Source organism: Bos mutus, chromosome 17 (assembly GCF_027580195.1).
Source record: "Bos mutus isolate GX-2022 chromosome 17, NWIPB_WYAK_1.1, whole genome shotgun sequence".
In the NCBI taxonomy this organism is placed as follows: Eukaryota; Metazoa; Chordata; class Mammalia; order Artiodactyla; family Bovidae; genus Bos; species Bos mutus.
Window position 1 is genome coordinate 30,562,626 of NC_091633.1, and position 27,931 is coordinate 30,590,556.

At 37.4% G+C, this 27,931-nt stretch overlaps 1 protein-coding gene across 2 annotated transcripts in view; it reads left to right on the forward strand.

Moving 5' to 3' along the window:
* The window catches only part of GLRB (glycine receptor beta), an 89,525-nt gene extending 61,832 nt beyond the window's left edge, over positions 1-27,693 (forward strand). For both annotated transcript variants that reach the window (XM_070385605.1, XM_070385606.1), the window contains 3 exons: positions 3,074-3,226; positions 17,384-17,676; positions 25,256-27,693. In XM_070385605.1, coding sequence (XP_070241706.1) covers positions 3,074-3,226; positions 17,384-17,676; positions 25,256-25,552 — 743 coding nt within the window. In that variant the 3' untranslated portion in view covers positions 25,553-27,693. The remainder of the gene's footprint in view (positions 1-3,073; positions 3,227-17,383; positions 17,677-25,255) is intronic.
* The last annotated feature ends 238 nt before the right edge of the window (positions 27,694-27,931 follow it).

Below are 27,931 nucleotides of genomic sequence, written 5' to 3' on the forward strand. Positions count from 1 at the left end.
TTATGTAAAAACAAAGTTGAAAACTCTGGTGTTATTCATTTTTTCACCTTTAAGCTCTGAATTTAAAAGTTTTCATTTGGGGATTCAGCAGTAAATAAAGGATAGATCCCTGCTTTTTTATAGAGCCAATGGCAGGCAAATAAATGAAATATAATCCCTTTTAGTTCAAAGAAGGAACTAGGGTGTGCTGTGGTGGAGAGTATTCGGGGAGATACTCAAGATTTATGATTAGTAAATCTTTCCTAGATTTTTGTGTATGGTATTTTTGGTTTATCATAAATGAGTCAATTATATATCATTATTTACAGAAAATAACAAAAACTCATGGCTAAGAGAGTAATAATTGAAAATATATTTCAGTAAACATGCTTTATCAACATTTATATGAATAATTGTATGTATATAAGAAACATTTTAGTGTTTGGATAATACTTAGAAATAATATGTAGAAAAATAGAACATTCAAAATATATGGAATGCTTAACAGTGTAGAATAGTGGATAAGACAGAGGGCAGCATGTACAAAAGGATGGCCAATACTTTGTTTAATTTGTATAAAATTATCCAAAAATCATGATTTGGCTTTAACTTTATTAAAAATTACTGTTTCTGTAATTATAGAAATTACAGAGGTGGAGAAAAATATGAGTATGAAAGTATAATTCCAAATTCAATTTCTATACTTACATTGGAAGCCCAAGTGAATAATAATCAAGTAAAGCCTCATAGGAAATAGTAAATTGAATTCGCCAATGAACATTTATATCAATTAGCTGCCCACCTGCCTCTCATAAATTTAACAGTACCACGAAAAGATCAAAAAAGATCAAGAAATGTTTCTGATAAAAGCTTATGGAGCAAATCACTGTTATATCCAAGCATGTATTTCTCTGCCACATGCATCCAAGTCCTGGGAAGTTCCCCAGCGGGGTGCCTTCAGATGAAGGACTTAAGTTTCTAGGCTGTCATCTATATGTGAGGGGATAGGATACAAAATGCATTTGAAAGTAAGCAACCTTATAGAAAATTATTACGATCTTTGTGACAACCTAGGCTCCTAAAGATACATAGTAAACACATATGTGTCCTTCCCTACTTCATAGGCACTAGATGGGAGTGGAATTAGTTACCTTGAGCAAGTGGTGCTCTTACAAAGCAAGGTACTTCAGAACCACTCGTAGGAAACACTGTGGGCCTTCTTGATCACAGCAAATAGACTTGTAAAAGATGACATTTTGGAAGTTTTGTGCATGATTGTTAGTTGGAAGCTTTTGTTCTTATTTGTCCAGGAAGGAAGTTGAAATAAGAGATGGGCATTGAATAAGGAGAGGAAGTTTCCATCGGTTTGCCCTTCATGTCTTCTTAGAACCTGTGCACGATTTTCACAAATTTCTTAGTTTAATGAAATTAAAGGGAATGGCAACCCACTCCAGTATTTTTGCCTGGATGATTGCATGGACAGAGGAGCTTGGCAGGCCACAGTCCATGGGGTTGCAAAGAGTCGAACACAACTGAGCAGCTAACACTTTCACTTTCAGTGAAATTAAAATTTAAAAAAGACAAACACTGTGCATTGCTTTTTTTGATATAATATGGAAACATTTGGCATAATTAGAATTTACTTCAGTTCATATCAGCTCTTTATATTTGTTATGTATTAGCCCTAATATCTTTCTAATCTCTCTGAGGTATCGATCATTATAATTCACATTAGGAAAAGGATAGATTTCTGATCTAGGTTATTTGATAAAAGGATAAGAATAGCCATTCTTTTATTCAACAGTTTTTAACATGTGCATTGTGTGCAATTACTACTCTGGATACTACTAACGAATAAAAATGACGTGACAACTATTCTAGCATCTGAAGTATATGTCTTCTTCCCAACTAGCAAAAAGGGATAAATGCAAGTTTTTATTTTTATTTTTTTTTTTAATTTAATTTTATTTTTAACTTTACAATATTGTATTGGTTTTTCCATATATCAACATGAATCCGCCAGAGTTATACACATGTTAGCATAGTAAAAAGTAATATTGCCTTTTGCCCCATAATTATTTTATTTATTCACTGTTCATTCATTTGTTTTGACATTTGAAAATAATTTTGTACAGTTTAAGCTGAGCACAGCTGAAAATATTTTAACTTTTTGAAATTCATACATAACCTTCCTTTTGTTGAATGGGAAATGACATTTTTATCTAAAGTAAGCATTAAAATAAAGCATCTCAGACATCTGGAAATGTCTCTTCTATGCCAATGCCGCGAGAATATTTGTGTCACTTATTTTCTTTCTCCAGTCAGCAAAGGCTATTATGAGGCGGCCCATAATTTGTGATTAATTTGGGAGACTAGTTGATATCATGGTAGCTCTAGAATGATGTTGTAAAGTGGTGTCTGCTTTTGTCTATGTCTGTGAAAGTGAAATCCTTTCCCTCGATTAGGGAACATTCAAGGTCCTGGAGTGGAGCCAGGGGAGGCTTGGAGAGATGTCAGATGTCTGCCGTCTGTAACCTTTTACCTTCATGGACTGGGGACATTCATTTCTTATCCTTGCTAATGTTTACCTCTTACACTATCTTCAGGGTTAAAGTATAAATATGCATATGAGCTACTGTAGTGGGCCAGTCCTCCCAGATAAGAAGTGGTTCACAAGGCTGAAAATTATGTTGACAATGCATAATCCAGGAGTGTTTCTTTGTAGACTTGCGCTGCTTCGATTTGCTGTTCCCAGGGGCTCTCAGAGTACCCAAGGATGATAAAAAGTTTAAGTCATTGAAAAATCTCTGAACAAAGACTTAAAAGCTGAGACTGGGTATCACAGAGCAGCATGGAAGTTTGCTTCTCAGTCTCATAATGGAGTTGCAAAAGGTTGGGTGAAACAGGTCCCATAATTCCATCCTCTTATATCACATAAATGATGTATATTTACAGAAAAAAATACTCCATTTTTGGTGGGGTTCACTTTGTGAAGTTGCCTCAAGCAGCAATGACTCCTGATTTACGTGCACACTGTGATTTTGCAGTCGGATGTGCCAGGAACCTCACTCCTGTTTGCCTCTGTGTCTGGCAGGGTACTACACATGTGTGGAAGTCATCTTCACCCTGAGGAGGCAGGTGGGCTTCTACATGATGGGCGTCTATGCCCCGACCCTGCTCATCGTGGTTCTGTCCTGGCTTTCCTTCTGGATCAACCCTGATGCCAGTGCTGCCAGAGTGCCCCTGGGTAAAGTGTCTCTCTCTGGGGGTCAGGAGCGTGCTTGCGTCTTTATAGAAGAGACTGCGTAGTTTTGAATTCATACTAAATCATTTAGAAACAATGAGTCTTGGAATGGTTTGTAACCTTTTCCTCAGACTTTCTCCAATTCTTGACATTGAACTAGATTTTCTCTCTGTTTATGCATTCTATAATTAAGCCAAGTTTTCTCTTTTTGTGTCCTTGGGGTATTTTAAGCAGTTAATCCACCCTAAATTGATGCTCATGAAATAACTATTAATAAGCGATTTTCATGGATAATGGAAGCCTAAAATCCCCAGTAGTGCCAAGCTTAAAAATGAATGACTATTTGAGTAGAAATCTTTCTAAATCATTTTATATACCATCTCATACTTTTCATCAGGGAATGTGTAATAACATTTATCGTTTTAAAAATGACTTGGCATCATTTTCCTGAACACTAATTATTGTGTGCATACCATCAGGAGAGCTAGAGAAAATAGGATCTGGTGATCCTATAGATATGTATCAAGCCTGTTTGTTATTTTTAATGCTCTGTGACATAGAAACACCACTAGCCAGAGTTGGAAATTATATCTGTATTAAGGCTTAAATAGTCTTTGGTTGGGAAAATAATTGAGAGCCTTTATTCTGGGTAAAGTGAATAAACTTTAAAGTAAGAGCATCGTAACAACACATTTTGATTGCTTGGAGAGTTTTGAAATTTGTCATTCATATGTATGTGTGTGTTTTCTGAACATCACATGAAACTTACATAGGTAAGTCTGTGAAATATCTGACCTCTCAGCAACCTGATTAGTTTCAGGATTTTATTTTTTTTCTATCATCAAAAAGGCCTTGTGCAAGCCTCCCTCCTGACTTACTGGAGGAACTAAATACAGATATTAAAGAATAGGAAATCAGGAAAGAGCCAATGAAAATGACAATTTTATCCAGATAAGAAATTTGGTGATTTTTCTCTAATAAAAACCACAGAGACCAATATCTTAATAAGCAAAAAAAGTGAGAAATTTCATCCTAAGAATTGTGTATCTCTAAGGAAGACAATATAATTGCTAGATTAATCCTTTAGGAAAGTAGAATTAACTTTGTAGATATTGTACTGGGACTAAAATACCTCAAAACTTGATTTAAAGTCTTATGCTTGTCAAAAATATCATGCTTTTCCCTTAAATTGCTAAATATTCTGTTTATTAGAGTTATCTTACTCTCATGAAGTGATATAAATTGAAATATCAGCCTTCCAAGGATGCTCTGGAGACATCCCAATCTCTGGCTTGTTTTTGGAGGAAACTCTCTGTAAACCCTCATCTCTTATAGGACTTCTGATTATAAAATTCTTGAGCTATCACTTAGCATCCAGCAGACCCACTATTTGGAAAGAAGTTAATGGTTAAATATCGATCTCTAGAATCAAACCAGGTCTGAATTCCAGCTCTGTGCCTACCAGTTGTTACAACTAGCCATCAGATCCAGCCTCTACGAACATACTCTTGGACATCAACAGGGATGAAAAAGTACTGCAGGGACTTTTGGAAATTTGGGGAAAAAAGTGAGTGTTAAGCCCATTCATGAGTTCATAATGTGCCTCATTTACATATTACTTTACAAAGCACTTAGACACATTCTAGTTTATTCAGCAGATACCTATGGAGCACTGACTATGGGCTAGGTACTATGCAAAATGATGGGATGTAAAGTAAGTAGTGAATAAATAGTTTATAAAATAGATTTTTAAAAGCACAACTCAGCCTCAGTGAATTTATGCGCTCTTGGGAAGAAACAGACACCAAATAAGTACAACATAGAATATATAAGATGGAGACACAGAATGGAAAGTTGAGGGCAGCAGCCTGCTTGTGGAGAATTGCCTCAATAAGAAAGTGATGTTGAGAAGAGCAGGAAGGAGGGGAGTGAATGGACCACTATAGATTTCTAGGAAGGGAGTGACTGGTCAGCAATCAGGGGAGCATCCTTGAGGCAGAAGCCTGCCTAGGACACTAAGGAATCCAGTAAGAGAAGGGGGAATCAGTAGATGAGGTCAGAAAAATAACAGCGGTGAGAGATGGGCTATGGAACACTTCTTAAGGAATTCTGGTGACTTTGGCTTTTATTCAGAGTGAAATGTGAAGGCCCTGAGAGCTTTTGAGTCTATCTGATTGAAATTTTAACTGTTTCTCTTTACTTCTTTGTTTAGAATAGGCTGAAAGGCAGCAAAGGCGGCAAAAATAGAAGCAAGGAAAGCAGGTAGGAAGCCTGAAATAATCACTGGTGTGAACCAGGGAGTGTTAGTGGAGGTACTTATGAATATTAGATGATGGATGTGGTAGAGAGAGATTTGTAGATGTGTTGCATGTGGGATTTAAGAAAGTAGAATAAACTTAAGAGGTGAAATTGCCATTAACAGAGGTGAGTAAAGCTTCAGGTAGAGTAGTTTTGAGAATGTGGGAAGGTTCTGGATGCACTGAGTTTGAGATATCTGTTAGGTGGAGATAGCAGGTCTTGGAGAAAACAAAATTGGAGATCTGAGTTTGAGATTTCTCAGGATTTAGATGGTATTTAGAGGGGTGAGTGGAATGGAGATAGCGGAGTCTCAGGGCTAAATCCTTGAGATTGAGAAGATGAGGAACAACCCATGTGATGTGGTTTCCTAGAATCCTGCCAAGTGGATAATTATGTGTTTTCAGGGAAGGAGAGTGACCAGTCAGTGCCCGTAGGTCAAGGCCAGGGCTAAAGATTGCCCTTGGCTTTAGCAGCCTGGGGAGTCGCTGGCGTGCAGGACAAAGAGTGTCCATGGAGTGAGGAGAAGGAGAAAGCCTGGTGGGAGTGACTTCAGGAGTGCCTAGGAGGGGGACCTGGAGATGGGCAGTGTGAACAACTCGTTGGACACTGTTAGGTGCCAAAAGTAAAAGAGGATAGGTAAATGGTAGGGGTGGGAATGGGAGTCAAGAAGGTTTCTGGTTTTGTTTTTTTTAAGGCAGACTGTCAGCGCATGGTTATTTTTGGTGGAAAATAATCAGTAGGAAAGGAAAAAATTAGCAATGGAAGAAATGCAGCAGTAGTGAGGGAACATGAGTGGTAGGCAAGGGAGAGACTGGACTTTGCTAAAGTCAATTTTTCCTTGGGGTCAGCAAACTCTTTCCGTAACAGACTAGAGAGTAAACATTTTAGGTTTCTGTTGAGATCCCCAAATCTTCTATCATAGTGCTAAAGCAGCCTTAGAAAATACATAGCTGAAGAAATGAGAATGTATCCCAATAAGACTTGATTTATAGAAATAGGTGGTGAGTTACATTTGCCCTGTGCATTGAGATGACTGACCCTGGTCTGTAGGGTCAGGAGAGAAGGCAGGGCAAGTGGGCATAGACAGAGAACGTGGACAAATGTGGTCGTGGGGCTTGTCATTGAGTTTGATTTTTTAATAAAGTAGTAAGAAAGATCATGAGTTGCAGGTGTGGTGGGAGAGAGTGTTGCAGGATTGAAGGGAGAGACAAAGTAGTAAAGGAACAGAGGAAATACATCCTGACTACCTGGTAGGATCCTGGACCTCTTGACGTCAATGATCATAAATTTAAAGTGGGATCGGTCAGTATGTTGGCAGTGTATGTCATGGCTGGGCTTCCCCATGGAAGGGCTTCCCTTCCCTATACCGTTCCCCGACGGTAAAGAATCCACCTGCATTGCAAGAGACCTGGGTTCGATCCCTGGGTCAGGAAGATTCCCTGGAGAAGGAAATGGCTACCCACTCCAGTATGCTTGCCTGGAAAATCCTATGGATAGAGGAGCTGGCAGGCTGCAGTCCATGGGGTCCCAAAGAGTCAGACACAACTAAGCTAAGTGCACATGTCATGGCTACAGTCTGGTAATCGTGTAGTTAACTTCTCCACTTGGTGGGGGTTTCAGTATGTACATGACGGCTCACAAGATATGACTTAGAATATTATCTACAGCTTTTGAGAAGGAACTAAAGGTTCTTGTGCATGCATGCACACATGCTTAGTCATGTCTGACTCTTTGTGACCACGTGGACTGTAGCCCACCAGGCTCCTCTGTTTATGGGATTTTCCCAGCAAGAGTACTGGAACGGGTTGCCATTTCTTCCTCCAGGGGATCTTCCCAACTCAGAGATAGAACCTGCATTTCCTGAGTCTCTTGTGTTGCAGGAGGATTCTTTACCACTGAGCCACTAGGGAAGCCAAAGGTTTTTGATGATGCTTAATGACTAAACTATTATTATTTGATGTCCTTTGTTTTCTTTTGTTTCTGCATTTTCTCACTTCTCTGATTAAACTTATTCTTTGGCTTAAGTTTTTCCACAGACAGAAGGCAGACAGAAGACATAAGGGACAAAACCCATAGGGTCCTGCTCCACTTCAATAGTATGCTTTCCTATTAAACAGTTGTTGAGGATTTGGGTTGTTTCCAGTTTTGGAGTATTACAAATGATGCTACGAATAATTGTGTACAAGCCTCTGTGTGGGTATATGTTTTCATTACTTTTGCATAAAGACCTAGAAGTGAGGTTTCTGCATTTTATGGGGAAAGTATGTTTCACTTTTCTAAAATAGTGTTTCAGTTCAGTTCAGTTCAGTCACTCAGTCGTGTCCGACTCTTTGCGACCCCGTGAATCGCAGCACGCCAGGCCTCCCTGTCCGTCACCAACTCCCGGAGTTCGCTCAGACTCATATCCATTGAGTCAGTGATGCCATCCAGCCATCTCATTGTCTGTCGTCCCCTTTTCCTCCTGCCCCCAATCCCTCCCAGCATCAGGGTCTTTTCCTTTTTTTTTTTAATTTTATTTTATTTTTAAACTTTACAATATTGTATTGGTTTTGCCAAATATCGAAATGAATCCACCACAGGTATACATGTGTTCCCCATCCTGAACCCTCCTGCCTCCTCCCTCCCCATACCATCCCTCTGGGTCGTCCCAGTGCACAAGCCCCAAGCATCCAGTATCGTGCATCGAACCTAGACTGGCGACTCGTTTCGTACATGATATTATACATGTTTCAATGCCATTCTCCCAAATCTTCCCACCCTCTCCCTCTCCCACAGAGTCCATAAGACTATTCTATACATCAGTGTCTCTTTTGCTGTCTCATATACAGGGTTATTGTTACCATCTTTCTAAATTCCATATATATGCGTTAGTATACTGTATTGGTGTTTTTCTTTCTGGCTTACTTCACTCTGTATAATAGGCTCCAGTTTCATCCACCTTATTAGAACTGATTCAAATGTATTCTTTTTAATGGCTGAGTAATATTCCATTGTGTATATGTACCACTGCTTTCTTATCCATTCATCTGCTGATGGACATCTAGGTTGCTTCCATGTCCAGGCTATTATAAACAGTGCTGTGATGAACATTGGGGTACACGTGTCTCTTTCCCTTCTGGTTTCCTCAGTGTGTATGCCCAGCAGTGGGATTGCTGGATCATAAGGCAGTTCTATTTCTAGTTTTTTAAGGAATCTCCACACTGTTCTCCATAGTGGCTGTACTAGTTTGCATTCCCACCAACAGTGTAAGAGGGTTCCCTTTTCTCCACACCCTCTCCAGCAATTATTGCTTGTAGACTTTTGGATTGCAGCCATTCTGACTGGCGTGAAATGGTACCTCATAGTGGTTTTGATTTGCATTTCTCTGATAATGAGTGATGTTGAGCATCTTTTCATGTGTTTGTTAGCCATCTGTATGTCTTCTTTGGAGAAATGGGTCTTTTCCAATGAGTCAACCCTTCACATGAGGTGGCCAAAGTATTGGAGTTTCAGCTTTAGCATCAGTCCTTCCAATGAATACCCAGGACTGATCTCTTTTAGGATGGACTGGTTGGACCTCCTTGCAGTCCAAGGGACGCTCAAGAGTCTTCTCCAACACCACAGTTCAAAAGCATCAGTTCTTCGGTGCTCAGCCTTCTTCACAGTCCAACTCTCACATCCATCATGACCACTGGAAAAACCATAGCCTTAACTAGATGGACCTTTGTTGGCAAAGTAATATCTCTGCTTTTGAATATGCTATCTAGGTTGGTCATAACTTTCCTTCCAGGGAATAGGGTCTTTTAATTTCATGGCTGCAGTCACCATCTGCAGTGATTTTGGAGCCCCCAAAAATAAAGTCTGACACTGTTTCCACTGTTTCCCTATTTTTTTTTTTTTTTTGCCATGAAGTGATGGGACCAGATGTCATGATCTTCGTTTTCTGAATGTTGAGCTTTAAGCCAACTTTTTCACTCTCCTCTTTCACTTTCATCAAGAGTTCCTCTTCACTTTCTGCCATAAGGGTGGTGTCATCTGCATATCTGAGGTTATTGATATTTCTCCCAGAAATCTTGATTCTAGCTTGTGCTTCTTCCAGCCCAGCGTTTCTCATGATGTACGCTGCATAGAAGTTAAATAAGCAGGGTGACAATATACAGCCTTGACGTACTCCTTTTCCTATTTGGAACCAGTCTGTTGTTCCATGTCCAGTTCTAACTGTTGCTTCCTGACCTGCATATAGGTTTCTCAAGAGGCAGGTCAGGTGGTTTGGTATTCCCATCTCTTTCAGAATTTTACACAGTTTATTGTGATCCACACGGTCAAAGGCTTTGGCATAGTCAATAAAGCAGAAATAGATGTGTTTCTGGAACTCTCTTGCTTTTTTGATGATCCAGCGGATGTTGGCAACTTGATCTCTGGTTCCTCTGCCTTTTCTAAAACCAGCTTGAACATCTGGAAGTTCACGGTACCTGTATTGCTGAAGCCTGGCTTGGAGAATTTTGAGCATTACTTTATTAGCGTGTGACATAAATGCAATTGTGCAGTAGTTTGAGCATTTTTTGGCATTGCCTTTCTTTGAGATTAGAATGAAAACTGACCTTTTCCAGTCCTGTGGCCACTGCCGAGTTTTCCAAATTTGCTGGCATATTGAGTGCAGCACTTTCACAGCATCATCTTTCAGGATTTGAGAAAGCTCAACTGGAATCCATCACCTCCGCTAGCTTTGTTCGTAGTGATGCTTTCTAAGGCCCACTTGACTTCACATTCCAGGATGTCTGGCTTTAGCTTAGTGATAACACCATCGTGATTATCTGGGTCATGAAGATCTTTTTTGTACAGTTCTTCTGTGTATTCTTGCCACCTCTTCTTAATATCTTCTGCTTCTGTTAGGTCCATACCATTTCTGTCCTTTATCGAGCCCATCTTTGCATGAAATGTTCCCTTGGTATCTCTAATTTTCTTGAAGAGATCTCTAGTCTTTCCCATTCTGTTGTTTTCCTCTATTTCTTTGCACTGATCGCTGAGGAAGGCTTTCTTATCTCCCCTTGCTATTCTTTGGAACTCTGCATTCAGATGCTTATATCTTTCCTTTTCTCCTTTGCTTTTCACTTCTCTTCTTTTCACAGCTATTTGTAAGGCTTTATCAATGTAATATACTGTTTTGTTTGTTTTATATACTCCTCTGTCACATACTCCCCAAACACTTAATTTTTGTGTCTTCTTGTGGTGCCTCTAGTACAATGTTGAATAGAATTGTGAGAGATGTTTATTCCTAACCCTGGGTAGCAATAGTTGAAGCATTCACTGTTGCTTATAATACCAGCTCTCTATTCCAACTTGCAAAGAGTCAGACACGACTGAGTGACTGAACTGAACTGAACTTATCATGACTGTTGAATTTTGCCAGATGCTTTCTCTGTGTATGTTTAAATGTTTATGTTGTTTCCCTTTATTTGGTGAATTTTACCAATTGATTTCTAGATGATAGATGAATTGGAAAAATTATTGGTACAAACATGTTCATAATATTGATTTTCCTTTTAATGTCTAGCTGTAGCAATGTGTTCAATCCTATATATTCCTGATACTGTTAACTGGTCATTTTTTTTTTTTTTTTTTACTGCTCTAGCTAAAGGCTTATCCATTTTCTTGGTATTTTCAAAACATAAGCTTTGATTTCATTCATTTTTTCTATTTACTTTTCTTTTTCATTGATTTTAGCTCTTTATTCTTTCTTTTCACTTAGTTTAGATTTTTAATTTTTTTATTTTTAAATTAATTTGTTAGGAGTAATAATTTTTATTGGAACATAGTTGATTCATAATGTTGTGTTAGAGTCTGCTGTACAGCAAAGTGAATCAGCCATACAGAAACATATACCTACTCTTGTTTAGATTCTAATAGATTTTATTTTATCTTTTTCTTGATGCTTGAAGTAGAAACTCCGTTCATTTTAGGTCTTTCTTCTTTTTTAATTTGAGCCCTTAAAGTTACAAAGTTCCTTGTAAGGCCTCCTTTAGCTGAAGTGCACAAATGTTGATATATTTTTACCTTGTTTCATTAACATTTTTCTTCTTATTTACATTATGATTTCTTATTGAGCCCATGGATTTTTTAGATATGTGTAGTTTGGTTTCCAAATATTTAGGATTTCCATAAGTACTTGAATACGATTTGTTTTTAATCTTATCAGGGAACAAAGTTTATGATTTCAATACTTCTATGTTATTGAGCCTTTTTTAATGGCCCAGCCCAGCATATGTTTCCTGGCATCATCCCATGTACACTTGCAGCGCATCTTTGTCATTGTTGGTGTAGTATTCATAAGTATGAATGGAGCCAAGTCAGTTGATAGTACTTTTAAAATCTTTCCTGTCTTTTGTCTAAGTCATAGTTATTGATGAGGGTATGGTTAAAATCTCCAACTCTAATTATGGAATTATGCTTCAGGTATTTTGAAGCTCTGATATTAGACTCACACATATTTCTAATTTTACCCAAAAAGAAAAATGAAATCATGTTACTGACTTAAATTAAATTTCAGGATATTCTGTCAATATGGCTATTTTGACCCAGTGTATATTTCCTTTCTCTCTTTTTTCCCTACATTGTTTCAAAAGATTACAAAATCAATTTTCCAATCTTTTCCTAGGATGGCTCATATTATTTTTTAAAAATTTAGGAGAAAACCATGTATCATTTACCCTAGATTCATTTTGCTTTTTTAAAAAAAGGATTGGTTTGTATTCTAGTTTTATTTTTCTTCCTGTCTTTTTTTGATTTACATTCTTCACTGTTAACAAAAATCAGAGCTTCCTCTGTGCATTTTAGGTAGGCTTTGTCTTCAGCTATTTCTTTAACTATAAAAGTGATTGTGGCAGGAATGTCTTCTACTTCTTACTCTAAGTAAGCTGTAACATTTTTTTTTCCTGATACATAAAATGCTTTTGTTGCTGCTAAAAAAGGATTTTTTAAAACAAATAATTTTCAATCATAAATGTAAAAAGATGAGTAACTCAGGTCACAATTCAGATCTCTAGTAGGCCACGTATTGGAGAAGGAAGTGGCAACCCACTCCAGTGTTCTTGCCTGGAGAATCCCAGGGATGGGTGAGCCTGGTTGGCGGCCGTCTGTGGGGTCGCACAGAGTCGGACACGACTGAAGCGACTTAGCAGCAGCAGCAGCAGGCCACCTGTCTTTCTTTCTTTCTTTCTTTCTTCTTATAGTACCTTTCTTTTTTCTTATAGCCTTTATTATCATCTGGAGCATGATTCAAGATCTTTTTGATTGTAAGAATCTCCTTCAAAAATTTCAAAACTATTTTTGGATTTGCACATGGTAGCAACTGTAGTTTTGCTTTTAATTGTCCTTTGGTTAGAATGATGTGAAATGATAACATGCTGATATAATAATTTTGCAGTATTTCTAAATGAATTTTCATGTTATTAATAACAACTACATATATAGGAATTTAGAGAGTACTGTAATTCATCTCAGTGTGGGATAAAAAAGATTTTAGGTTTAGATAGTAGCTGCTACGCACAGTTTCTCCAAACTCACTCTGTTGGTTCTGTTTGTTGTGAATAGAACCCCCTTTCTTTTCCTTTCCATTCTTCACACTTTTTTTCCCTTTTTTTCTTCTTTTCCTTTTTTAGTCTTCTAGCTTTGGTATTCCTCTTCATTTTTTTTTGCTTTTTGTTTTTTTTTTTTAATATAAATTTATTTATTTTAATTGGAGGTTAATTACTTTACAATAATGTATTGGTTTTGCCATACATCAACATGAATCCACCACAGGTATTCCTCTTTAATTCAGTGCATTCCTAGCATGAAGTGAAGTGAAGTGAAGTCGGTCAGTCATGTCTGACTCTTTGCGACCCCATGGACAGTAGCCTACCAGACTCCTCCATCTGTAGCCTACCAGGCTTCTCCATCTGTGGGATTTTCCAGGCAAGAGTACTGGAGTGGGTTGCCATTTCCTTCTCCAGGGGATCTTCCTGACCCAGGGATTGAACCCAAGTCCCCTGCATTGCAGGCAGACGCTTTATCGTCTGAGCCACCAGGGAAGTTCCTAGCATATGTGCTATTTAAGAATCATTCTACAGATGCTTCCTCTGAGATTGGCTAAATGAAAACTCTCTGGACATCCCACAGTCAATCAGAGTTCACTATACATAGTGGTCCTGTAAGGATTTTATCACTATAAAGTATTTTCTTTATACTGATGAGCTAAACAACTTTCTCTTCCCTCTGAATTCTTTATAAATGTTTTTGTCCAGGTCAGTTCTTTATGTAATTTATTATTGCTTTAATTTATATTATTTGTCAGCCATAACATTTAATATATGTAGACCTCCACATCTATTTATCAGAATTGATAAAAATTTTATGGCATATTCCCTGATTTGAAATCTAGACTTGATTTGTTTTTGCACTAGGGAGAGAAAATTAACAAATGACAAATAAGGACTATATATTTTAAACGTTTTTAGAAATATTAAACCAAGAAGTCCTGACATTTATTAGAGAGGTGCTCCATTAAATAAGGATATTTTATTAAGAATACAATATTGAAATTATAAAAATCCACATTTGTATGAATGATGGGCTTCACATTTCTTTTTATTGGTTCATAATATAGTAAAATTCAGGCAAAATTTCACTATGGGTTAGTTAGAAATGAAGTAATCCCATCTGACAGCTGTCTTAAGAAAATACTGAATTGTCTAGAGAAATATTGTTTTCTCAAATTTCTTATCTTAGGATGAAAGAGCATATGGACGTTTCCTATTTTAATGGTTTCCTGTAGACAAGGTTCACAGTCATGTCCCTCAGTTCATCTCCATTTCCATTCCTGCTTCTTCAAAACGATACAAATCTTAGTGGAATTGGCCATTATGGGTTTTATTAACTTAACACCTGGGACTTTAAATACCTCCCAAATGTCCATTAATATCCTATCCCTCCTAATTCCTCTCTGCTTCTTTGATCCCCCTTTTCTGACGCCTGAGCATCCCTGCCTCAGAGTCCCTCCCCTTTTCACCATGACGCCCCTAAATGATACTGACTGACCAGTTTGTCCTTTAACAAGTTCCCAGTTTTTGTTTCTAGACCCTGATTTGACCTAACTAGGTATTTTCCTTTCAAAGTCACATCTTTTCTATAGCCTCCTATTCCTATTATGTATTTCATGTTTCCCCAGTCGTTCTGTCCAGAAGTTTGTCTCAGTCTACCTTCTTTCTTAATCGGTAACCAAGTTTTAAAAAGTGCTCCTCCAGAATCCCTCTTTCTACATCAATCCTATCATTCATTTTGTTATTCTTTGTTTCTGAATATCCTATTTTCTCTTTCTTAGTCTATTTGTATATCCCTACTGGAGGGACATTACTGAAACATTCTTTTGATAATATCATTTCTCTACCAAATACAATTAGAGGTTCACCTTAGGACTTTTAAGACCTTCTATAATCTGGCACTATTGTCCATTTCGTTCATAAGGTTGCTAACATGTCAAGACAAAGGCTCAGGTATGCTACTAAATTTGCTACAATGTGATACATTCTGTTATTGATGAGAATGGAATGCCATGAAAACAGAGAACGGTCAGTATAGTCTATCTCAAGGCCCCTTTTTGCTTAAGTTGACATAACATTTGATTAAAAATTAAGAAAAAATGTTTTGGAAAAATGACTTACCAATTGAGTGCCCATAACTATAATTAACTGAGGTTATGGCAGTGATTGAGAAGATCTTGGGTTTTTATGCTACTTTTCACTTCCAGGTTAGAAAACATTAAAACCTATGTTAACTTTTAAAATATAATGCTATTACATAATTAGTTTTCATCAGGATGAAGGATAGTTACTATAATAGTAAATGAGATGTTTAGCAAGCCTAAATATATATGTAATATTATTATATACATGCATATATGTAATATTGTTATATGCTGCTGTTGCTGCTAAGTCTCTTCAGTCGTGTCCAACTCTGTGCGGGTGACCCCACAGACAGCAGCCACCAGGCTCCCCTGTCCCTGGGATTCTCCAGGCAAGAACACTGGAGTGGGTTGCCATTTCCTTCTCCAATGCATGAAAGTATAAAGTGAAAGAGAAGTTGCTCAGTCGTGTCTGACTTTCCAGACCCCATGGACTGCAGCCCACCAGGCTCCTCCATCCATGGGAGTTTCCAGGCAAGAGTACTGGAGTGGGGTGCCATTGCCTTCTCCAAATATTGTTATATACAAGTATATATATATATATACACATACACATATATATATATACTTAATATTATTTCTATCTGCAGAAGTTATATTTTACAAAAAGTATCTCTTTCTGGGAGAGTCTCTTAGCTCTTCAGTATTTACAAACAAAAATAAAAAATCTCTACACCTTTCAGAAGCCTCTGAAATGATGAAACTGATGGAATATATATTTTTCAATGTTTTAGCTGATTATTGATACTAGTATAGTACTTACTGTATTCCCAGTGCAAGAGCAAAGACAGCCAAGTACATCTTTCATCATTAGGGTAATATATTCACTAGCTCTCAGAAGTGGTCACATCTAGGAAGAAAAAGGTGCACATAGCCCCATAATTGAAATTCACTCTCAAGAGCCGGGGCAAACCTGCTCCTGCTTGACTTAGAGTGAGGCTTCCTTGACCTCACCTGAGGCTCCAGCCCAGTATGTGGTGGTGATGGTCCCAACAAGTCAGGCTTCCCAGCCCCTCTTCTGAAAATACTGAGGAAGGAAGACCCAGGGAAAGTTTAGGAGTGTGGCAGGAGGGGAGAGAAGGAGGGAGATGAATTATTGCTATTCTCCTTTGGAATTTTACACATATTTGACTTAAATTGATACACAACTAGTTAGCATCCCATAAAGGTTAATAAAACATATAACAAGATTTCATTCTTTCCTTAAAAAACTAGAATCATTTATTTTCCCTGAAATAATCCAGGATGTTCTTTGCTTTGTCTTTTCTATTAGATTTTTAAAAATTTTGAACCTTATCAGAAAATTGCTTTATATGTTCTATTCTTTTTCTGACTTAGTAGTTCAGGGAGCAAAACTCAGCTCTATAAATGTTTAGAGTAAAGCTAAGAAGTGAAATAACTTCTCTAATCAGAGAGCTCTGTGGCTTCCTTAGAGATACTATGGAATAGTTTTAGATATCTTTAATATTTAGATAAGATCCAAATGGTGGTTTTTATACCGTGGTTTACATTTATATTTATTTTTAAAAAATGTTAGGTGTTTACATGCATCCTCACGCACATTAAATAATTCCTTCATAAAAATTATATACATAGTATTTCTTCTACTCTTTATGCTTTAAAGGAACTTGAGTGATGATGGGTTACTAGAGAGGTGGTGGTGGTTTAGTCTCTAAGTCGTGTCTGACTCTTGTGACTTGAATGGATTGTAGCCCACCAGGCTTCTCCGTCCATGGGATTTCCCAGGCAAGAATACCAGAGTGGGTTGCCATTTCCTTCTCCAGTTACTGGAGACAGATTTCATCAAAGAACAGTGATTGTAGAACATTTCATGGGAGTAAGAAGCATCTTACTCCAGCCCTAGAAGGAAATGGCAACCCACTCCAGTATTCTCGCCTGGAGAATCCTGTGGACAGAAGAGCCTGATGGGCTGCTGTCCGTGGAGTCGCACAGAGTCAGACACAACTGAAGTGACTTAGCATACATGCATGCATTGGAGAAGGAAATGGCAACCCACTCCAGTATTCTTGCCTGGTGAATCCCAGGGACAGAGGTGCCTGGTGGGCTGCCATCTATGGGGTCGCAGAGAGTCAGACACAACTGAAGCGACTTAGCAGCAGCAGCAGCAACAAGAAGCATCTTGAATTCTGGTCTCTGTCCTGCAGGAATCTTCTCGGTACTGAGTTTGGCCTCTGAGTGTACAACCCTGGCTGCAGAACTTCCCAAGGTGTCTTATGTGAAGGCGCTGGACGTGTGGCTCATCGCATGTCTCCTCTTTGGCTTTGCGTCCCTGGTGGAGTACGCAGTCGTCCAGGTGATGCTCAATAACCCCAAGCGAGTTGAAGCAGAAAAAGCCAGAATTGCCAAGGCTGAGCAAGCAGTTGGGAAGGGGGGAAACGTGGCTAAAAAGAACACTGTGAATGGCGCAAGCACACCTGTTCACATCAGCACCTTGCAGGTAAGGATGACGTCTGACGTCGGCCAGTGAAATGCGTTCTGTGGGTGTAAAGGTTTGGTAGAATTGATTCACACTCATTTCTTGCTCACAGATGAGAAAGAATTAAGCTCAATCTACTTTTTGGAAAAGAATAGAACACTTAGCAAATCAACCATCAAATTGCTAGATGACTTCCGTGGAATTCAAGGATGCTTAAATTCCTTCAGTATGATGTTCACTATCAAATGTGGAGGTCTTGCCCAAACTCCAGACCTTCCTACTGTTTCTCATGTGGCAATCCTTCACGAATGGCCAGGGGACATAGGGAGCCCATGTTCTTGATTCAATCTCCCACCTCTTTCGCATCAAGTTGCTTCGCATCAATGTGCTTCACAAAGCACATGTCAGGCAGGCTACTTCTTTATTGGGTGCCTGGCCCAAAGGGAAACTATGCCCATGGTTTGGTATATGTCCAGTGCAGGGTGAGTAGCTGGAGAAGAACTGGAAAACCATAACCTTGCCTTGTTGCTTGGTGATCGGGCTAAGAATAGTGAACAGTGCCTCCAGATTCAGGTAATGATAAGTCCTTTAGCCACAGGCAATGTCATGGGTTAAGGACACCTGTCCACTTATCCCATTATGCCTACTTGATATCCTCAAGTTGAGAAGACCCTTATCTAGGGGACCAGTTCCATGGAACTTAGCATGGGAAGTTCTGCAAGAGACTAACAGGTCCAGACCATTCTGCCTCTGGGAAACCTTGCCCTCCTGCCTACCCTGACCCCAGACCATGTCCATTTGCTCACCACCACCACCACCACTGAACCCTAGAGTGTTAACACACTTTTAGATACAGAGGCCACTAAACTATTCTAAGGTGGTTCTGCCTGAAGCTCTTTTTTGTTTGTTTTTCTGTTAAGTCATCAACTCATTTTCTAAGCCTTCAGTCAAGTCTGCCTGCAAATTCTTCATTGCTACCTTGTAGGGAGGTTCCTCAGGCCCTAGAGCTCTTTATACCCTATTCTTCTTCATGAAGAATAAGTATAAAATATCCATTAATGTGGAGTTATCATAGCCTTAACGAAATCGTGTCTTTAACATATCTCTTTCCATCCTTTTCCATGCATCATGTCTATATCATTCTATGTGAAGTGAGTTTCTTGTGGGCAACATATGGTTGGCTGATGGCCTGGGAGACTTCATCTCAGAGAACGCTGAGAGAACTGCTCCAAAGAGGAAGAGGGGAGCCAGGTTGCACAAGAGTCTTTACAACAAAGACTAGGTAGTTGGAACAAAAGGTTATTGTTACTCTTTTAACAGATTGAAAACCAGACTTCTCAAGTTAATGAATTTAGCTCTTTTCTCTGTAAGGGAAGATGCGAGAGTCTGGGCTTAGTGAAGTCATTTCTCTGATGTGCACCTTGGCTGTCTGGGCCAGGACCCTGTGTTTTCTCATCCTGAGTCTCCTTCAGATGCAACATTGGGGGCAGCTTCAGGACTGACTGCCAAATGAGGGGCATCCTGTTTCCGTCCTGGGTTCCCTCAGGGCTCACTGGAGAGGAGGGTGGTGGCTGTTATGCGATTGGTTCATGACTGCAATATTCTTTGTTTACTGACATGCCAGCAGAATCTTAGGTCTTAATTCCATGAACCAGTGTCTTGGTGGAAACAGATTCTTTACACTCAGATTTTCAGAGTAATAGAGAACATGCCAGCATGATCTGTGAACATAGATATAAAAGATAAGTAGGATCCAGGATATTAGACTGAATTATCCTAAATTTGGCTTTCAAGCTTTAAAATAACTACCCAATGAATAAAACAACATATTTAAATAATTTAAATAAACACACATTTAAATAAATCAACATATTTGAAAACTCTTATCTTTTTATTCTCTATGTTTTTAGCAACTAGTAATAGCATACATGCCTGGATTCTGAAACTACTAGAACATTTTGATACTAAAGTCATAGAATAATGCTTTAGAGTTGAAAAGTTGACCAGAGGTTTTCATCTCCAGGGTTTTTCTGGTAGCTCAGCTGGTAAAGAATCCACATGCTGTGCAGGAGACCCCAGTTTGACCCCAGTCAGGAAGATCTGCTGGAGAAGGGATAGGCTACCCGCTCCAGTATTCTTGGGCTTTCTTGATGACTCAGCTGGTAAAGAGTTCACCTGCAATGCGAGAGATCCCTGGGTTTGATCCCTGGGTTGAGAAGATCTCCTGGAGAAAGAAAAGGCTACCCACTCCAGTATTCTGGCCTGGACGTTGCAAAGAGTCAGACACGACTGAGTGACTTTCACTTTTCATCTCCAGAAATCAATTTAAGTACTCTTATTTCTTACAAAATGAAATTTCCAAGATGCACAGGAACCTGTGTGCAATTTGTATCCTGAGACAAGCTTCAAAATGAAAATGAGTCCAAAAATAACTCAACTTTAATAGGCACATCCAACTTACAGCAAATGTGTAAGACTGACAAATTCAGAAGACTGTTATACATTGACACATGAAAGAAAATATGAAAAAGGAAATTTCAAAACCATTGCCCTTTTAATTTATTGAATTTGCTGATGTAAAATATAATTATGACTTTAGTTTCAGAATACTTTGTTCTAGTATATTTCGCTTTTCAAAATACAAATTTTTGCTCAATAACGTCAATCAGGGAATGTATCACTTATTTTCAGACAGAATAACAATGGTGATTAATGAAAACACAGTGAAATTTGAATTGTAGAAGTATTTTGATACTGATTTTTAAAATCACTTGCCATCAGGCATATATAGTTGTTTGGGTTTCTCCCTTCCCCAAATCTGGTACTTCCTCCACAAATCCTAATATTTTGTTTATTGATTTGTTTCATTCATGTATTTCTACTTTTATTCAATCAAAACAGTTGAGGACCTATTGCTGTTCACATGAACCTATTTCCAACCCCTAGTATCCTTCATAGTCTTCCTTCATGGGTCAGTCAGTAAAGAATCTACCGGCAATGCATGGAAACTGAGGTTTGATTGCTGGGTCGGGAAGATCCTCTGGAGAAGGAAATGGCAACCCACTCCAGTATTCTCGCCTGGAGAATCCCATGGACAGAGGAGCTTGGCAGGCTACAGTCCATGGGTTCGCAAGAGTCAGACATGACTTAGTGACTAAACCGGTACTAGTATCCACCAGATGAGTCAGAGCTGCATTTCATGTAGCATGAATATGATTTCTATTTCTTAATGAAAATTATATATATTTTACAATAAGAATTGATTTAAATACAGTAAAATATATAGGAATTATTCCCTTCTGAGCATCTTTATCATCTGTAGAGGATACCTTTATCACCATGAAATCACACCTAAGTCTTCTGGCCAAGAAATATTGTCATTGATAAAAAGAGAAAAAGAATTTATTTTTTGTTCCAGCCAACGTCTCCCTAAAATTAAAAAAAAAAAACAACATTGTTTACTGTGATTCGCTTTTGCATGTGTGAAGATTGAAGCTGGGAAGGACCACGAAGACAATCTTAGAGGCTACAGTTGGAAGCCTTTGGAAGTTCTTATGTGCATCATTTTTCATCCTCGACAGTCTCATTATTGTAGCATTAATACCTGATTTTTGCTACCAGTAATTTTCAGAAATGACAAGTTTATAGGATGAAAGTAAATGAGTCACATGTTCCTAAGAGGAGCAATGGGGGAATTATAAATTAGAGAATCATAGTACCAAGATCACCTTTAAGAATGTGTTAAGTAGGGTTACTGTCTTACTTTAAGTAGTTCATTTAGTCCCTATGCATATAATATTATGATGCTTAAAATAGTATTTATTTTGTAAATATTTATTAAATAGTATTTACTAAATAATATTTATTTGTATTTATTAAATAGTATTTTTTGATCTTAATTTTATTTTATTTTTAAACTTTACATAATTGTATTAGTTTTGCCAAATATCAAAATGAATCTGCCAAGGGTATACATGTGTTCCCCATCCTGAAAAGTACAAAATAGTATTTATTTTATCTTTGTACTCGTGTAAAGATTTGATTTGATATTGACGTACAGAGTGATAACTGAAGAAAGTTTTGTTTGTATAAAGTGTTTGATGAGACCAGTTAACTAGGTAAAGAATTATGAGTGGTAGTGAACCTAATTTTATCCCTTATTCAATTCTGTCACATCATTGAAAATTACTTCCATTGTAGATGTTCTCTCCACCAACACACACACACATACTCACACCCCTCATTTCAAATATCAAAATCTGCAAATACAGTTATAGAAGAGGGTTTAATAAATTAAATGATTAAACATTTAGTATAACCAAACTGAAGCTTTTGGGGGTGGTTTTCATGTTATCACTTTAACATTGAAGTTATTCTTCTTTTAGGTATTTACTATATTTAAACAATCTTTCAGAATAAATATAACATGCATTGTCTACATTTTTAATAAACTGTATAGATATTAATACAATTTTATAATGACTAACATTGCTGGCAGAATCTATTAATAAGAATAAATTTATGTTAAAAAACTAGAAACTTTGAGGTGTTTAAATGTATTACTTAGATTATAGTATCATATAAATTTGGCTACTTGTCTGGTTACTTACAGGTAATGAAACCATTCGTGATGTCATGAATTATTCAGAGTAAATGCATTTCTGTAGTAAATATGTACAGCCTTCTTTGTGAAAAAGTAAAAAAAAGAAACTGATAAGAATCATGCTTCCTGAGTTACTGTCAGAAGCTTAAGTCCTCCTTTGCTTTGATATGTGGATTCCAAAGCATGATTAGTGCTTTTGGAGTGGAGGACTCTGAAGGGAGGAAGAGTCTTAAGTACCCACAGCAGGCTGCTCTGAGAGTGAGAATAATGCAAAGGTTTGTTACGTAGAGGCTCTTCCCATTTCTGTTCCAGTGCAGGTTGTGATTCAGTCTTTATACAGTTCGCTTACACATCCTTCAAACAACACTGAAAAACTGGAGCTTCAAGTTGTGTCTTCTGTTTGTGACACTTAATGGGAAGGTGTGTGAGTGGAAACGTGTGTGTGGTGTGTGTGTGATGATGATGGGCTGCTTGCTGAAAGAGACCTTTTAAGATTTCAAATTGGGGAATTTAAATAGAACACATGGAAGTAAATTTTAAATATATGTATTCATGCATATATATGAATGATTCCCCAAAGTTGCATTTAAATTACTTCGATTCTAGTTGCTAGCTTTGTTCTGTTTCATTATATTGATGAGTCCTTATTTTCTCCAGACATTTTCCTAGATGCTGTGTAAAATTGATTTGGATCAGACTCTGGATCAGTGGTGACTCCATCAAGACATAATTCCGCTTTAAGCCCCACTGGGCTCTCACACTGGGGTGACTGGAAATACACATTAAAAAAATGGGGATCAGGAATCCCCTTTTCTCAGGTTTGCTTCCTTTAGCTCAAAGTCCAGTCAAACCAGGATGGAGATAAACAGACATTTTCTAAATATTTTAATATATTGATGATTTCCATTTTTTTAAACATATAAGACGTTCAAGAAGGATGAACTTCCAGAGCCTCAATCCCATTCCTACTTATTAACAGTTTCTTGTATGCTCTCTGTTTATTATTTGTTTATTTGGTTGCACTGGGTCTTAGTTGAGACACGTGGCATCTTCTGCTGTGGTACGCGGGCTTCTCTAGTTGAGTCTCGTGTGCTCTGTAGTTGTGGATGTACAGGCTTAGTTCTGTGCAGTATGTGAGATCTTAGCTCCCCAACCAGCAGTCGAACCCATGTTCCCTGCATTGGAAGATTCATAACCACTGGACCACCAGGGAAGTCTACTTCTTGAATGCTTTTGTACTATTATATTACCTAAACTATTTGTTTACCTAAACTTCTTTTTCAAAAGTTCTTACCCGACAGGAGTGTAAAAATATCTATGTAGTATAATGATATAATGGCAAAGCCAACATTTGTAAACCAGCTTCAAAAAGCATTACTAGTGCTTGTTCAAGATTGAAAATATAGAAATAACTTAAATGCATCAAGCCAGGATGATGTGTAAACACATTTTCACTTGTTTTTTCACTCAGTGTATGTTGGTTGTCTTTGCTATCCACCTCTAAAAAGTGCCACTTGACTTTGCCCAGAAAACATGCCTCGGTGTCTGTTCAGATAAAGGACAGTGTCCTGGTACCTGGAAGACTGCTGGAGAATCATTTGTTTTATGTCTTACATTGAGCATCATTTTTACCCAGGCATAATCTAGTAAATAGAATTCAAAAAATTACTCAATGTATTATAATAATAAGGCAAAAACTAGTGTAACTCTAGTATACTGAGAGTTATGGTAACAAGTACTCTTGCCTGGAAAATCCCATGGACGGAGGAGCCGGGTGGGCTGCAGTCCATGGGGTCGCTAAGAGTCGGACACGACTGGGCTACTTCACTTTCACTTTTCACTTTCATGCATTGGAGAAGGAAATGGCAACCCACTCCAGTGTTCTTGCCTGGAGAATCCCAGGGACGGGGCAGCCTGGTGGGCTGCCGTCTCTGGGGTCGCACAGAGTCAGACACGACTGAAGTGACAGCAGCAGCAGCAGCAGTGAATATTTTAGTGAAGACTCCAAAGGTAAACCACAAAGGTTGGAAGTAAGAACAGTGGAAGATTAAGCAGTGGAGGCACTCCTTACATCACTGGTCAGCACTATACATGTCTTTTCCAGGAACTTTTCTGATGGCCAGAGAGAGTTCATTGTGAAATAATGATTTTATATATTATAGGAAATCAAGTCAAATTTAGAAATTCAGAGATGATCAGCTGAATATTTTCTGTAGGATATGATCTGGTTGAAATATACACGATTTCTTTGGATTCTCTAGCTATTTTATCTTTAGTCAACAAGTGATGAATGCCTTTCATTCATCAGTCTTTGATTTATGATCATTGTGACCATTTTTAGATATTTGTGAGTGTGGTTTATAAATACAGTCTGTCTCACTGAAGAGATACATGCTTCAGTCATTTAAAAACCACTCAATTTGGAAGTAGAATCCCTAGGAAAGTCAAAGGTTAGAAGCACCAGAAGATGTTTGTATTCTGTATAGTCTACTAATATGATATGTGTCATAGTTCAATGCTGGATTTTTATTATTAATCAGTCTTTCAGCTGAGAAATCTCACAAGCCTGGGAGCACCTAAGATAAATGATGATAGGTACCGTGATCCCTTAACATAAAACAACCTCCTGAAAGTTTATGCCCACGACTTAAGCCTTGTTACATGGATAGGCAACATTTTAGAACCATAAATGTTCAGGTAATTATGTGGTTTAATCAGTGGACTATTATTTCTGTTAGTGGATTAAATGAGACACTAGCCAACTGAATAAACCACCGATTTTTTTTTTTAGTTCTTATGGCCGATCTTTAATCAGGTTGTTTATTTTTTTGATATTGAATTGTATGACCTGTTACATGTGTTGGATATTAACTTCTTTTTTTTTTTTTTTTATTATTTTATTTTATTTTTTAACTTTACAATATTGTATTGGTTTTGCCAGATTCTTTATACGTAGAAAAATTCTCAATACCCTCTGTCTTTAATTGTTATTCTCAGGTTGGGGAGACTAGATGCAAAAAGGTTTGTACGTCCAAGTCTGATCTGAGATCTAACGACTTCAGCATTGTGGGAAGCTTACCGAGAGATTTTGAATTGTCCAATTATGACTGCTATGGAAAACCCATTGAGGTCAACAACGGACTTGGGAAGTCTCAGGCCAAGAACAACAAGAAGCCACCTCCTGCCAAACCCGTTATTCCGACAGCAGCAAAGAGAATCGACCTTTATGCGAGAGCCTTGTTTCCTTTCTGCTTCTTATTCTTCAATGTTATCTACTGGTCTATATATTTATGATAAACCCTTTCCTTTCATATGAAGTAAAATCCCATTGCATTGTGACCAACCTCATTCATAAATGCCAATCTGTGAACAATCTTTGCATTTTCATAGCAGTATGTTGCATTTTGGATGCCATGGGATTGTAACACAAATATGGCACCTTCATGTGGAATGGCAGCATGATTGTGTTACGTCTGTGCTCTAATCATGATGTACTTAGGTAAAGCAAACATAATTGCTTTAGGAATAAACGAAGGATAAGCATACTACATAAAATAAAATCCAAACATTTCTCTCCAGTTAGTGTAAATTGCAAACACTTCTGATAATTCTGATAATAAAATGGTATGCACGCTGAACCCTGTTAAGATCAGCATTCCAATGTATGTAGCATTTCAAATCTTCCTTGTAACTTTCAAAGAAAGCCATCTTATTCTTGTATAATTTTAGATGGTATTATTACAGATAAAGCAAAATTATATTACATATGGTATAACTTTATAAGTAGAAATATATCAGCTATAATTATGTGGGGGCTGTGGAGAAATAAAGTTCAAAAAGATTCCTAATTTGTAAAGTCAGCTAATTTTAAAGTGTGCCCGTGTTGGCAATGCCAGACAATAAAATCCAGTAAGCATTTTTGGAATAAAGGGAAGTCTAGATTTACCTACATTCGTGCTGAATTCTGGTTTCTGATAAGAAAGTAGATATATTGATTAAATATTTCTGATAAAAGAAATTCTATTTAGTCCACTTTAAAACCTAAATATATTTTCATGGATTTTATTTTGTTGATACAGAGTATACAGAATCATTGTGCCTTAAAAAGAGTCATAAATATTTTAAATTGGAATATAGTAATGAATATTGTGATTTCATACCATTTTTAAGAAACCAAGAAGAAAATACCTTATTACTAGAAGTAACTTGAGTTAGGAAGAAAAATCCATAATCATTAAATTAAAATCATTAAAAGATTGTAGCTTCTTTATTTTATTAAAATGCTAGCATATTTTAAAGTAAAATTAATTTTTTTCATTTTCTTTTTTCTTATTTGAATAATGTTTGACTTGTTACAAAACATTTAACAATTAAGTAAATGATTACTTCATTAGGCCTCACCTCTAGTTGCATTTTCTTTCTTGCTGAAAGTCTGGACTACTTAAATTTACTTGCTTTGATCTTGTTCTAACTTGAAAATAAGTACTTTCTGGTCTATAAGACTTGAATTTCCTAGTAATATCAGAGCCAAAGTACCTTTTATTTCTCCATAGCTGATACTAGGACTATCAGTAATCCACGTAACATAAACATGAGGCCAAATAAATATATTTATGTGGAGAATTTAGTAGCAGCTGAGATCTTGGATGGTTAATTCAATAATAAAGTGTGTTTACATACAATTTATGCAAACTGCAACCTATATTTCAAGGCTATTTTATTGAAGACTTTAATTTGTAAAAGAGTCACTGATTACTAAATCTTTACAAAATGAGATGTATCTAATCCTCTGTGGTCTTTCAGCACCCTCTAGTTGCAGAAGCTTAGCCATCTGAATCATTTTAAAATTGCCACAAGTCACCCTATTGGTAGACTTAACATCCTGCTAGGACCCAGGGCAGTAGTATCGTAATGGTACTGTGATAGGAAAAAGGTGTCTTAAAAAAGACTTAGACCATTTACATTTGTATTAATAATAATTATACTTCCTTATAGTCTCTTTTCTTTATCCTTGCAAATTTCATTCATATTAGGGAGTTTGATTTCCATACAGTTTTAAGTGGGATATGTACCCAATGGAAAATAGTCTCATTTTGTAAGAATTTATTTCTTGAAAATAATGTGAATGAATTTCTTTCTGTAATATAATATTGCAGCCTCCTAAGATCCATTTTACTACCCAAATATATATAAATAGCTATCCCAGGATTAAGTGTGTATATATAACTACAAATGGAACATTACACAATGATCATAATGCAGTACAATCAGTGTCCACTAACAGTTGCTTTCTATTGTTATGTTGAAAATTTAGCCAATTAACCCCAGGGTAGTTCTGATCTGTGTACTTTAAATATTATGTCTTTCTAGGAAACTTGCAGTATTTACCTGGATATCAGTGTTGCAAATTTGATCTTTCCAAAATAAAAATGATCTTCTCCTTACAAATCAGTGGCTTCTCTTATTTCCTGTTTCTGATTAAAAAAAAAAACAAACTCACTATTTCACTCCTCTGAGGTCCATCCACCTTCCTTTCTCACATGGTACCCGATGTCAAGTACCAAGCCCTAAACTTCTCTCTCTTACGCCGACCACCTGGTCTCCATTTCTGCAAACACCACCCAACTTGTTTCCCTTTTATGTTCATCAGACTGTTACAGCAGTCTGAAGGCT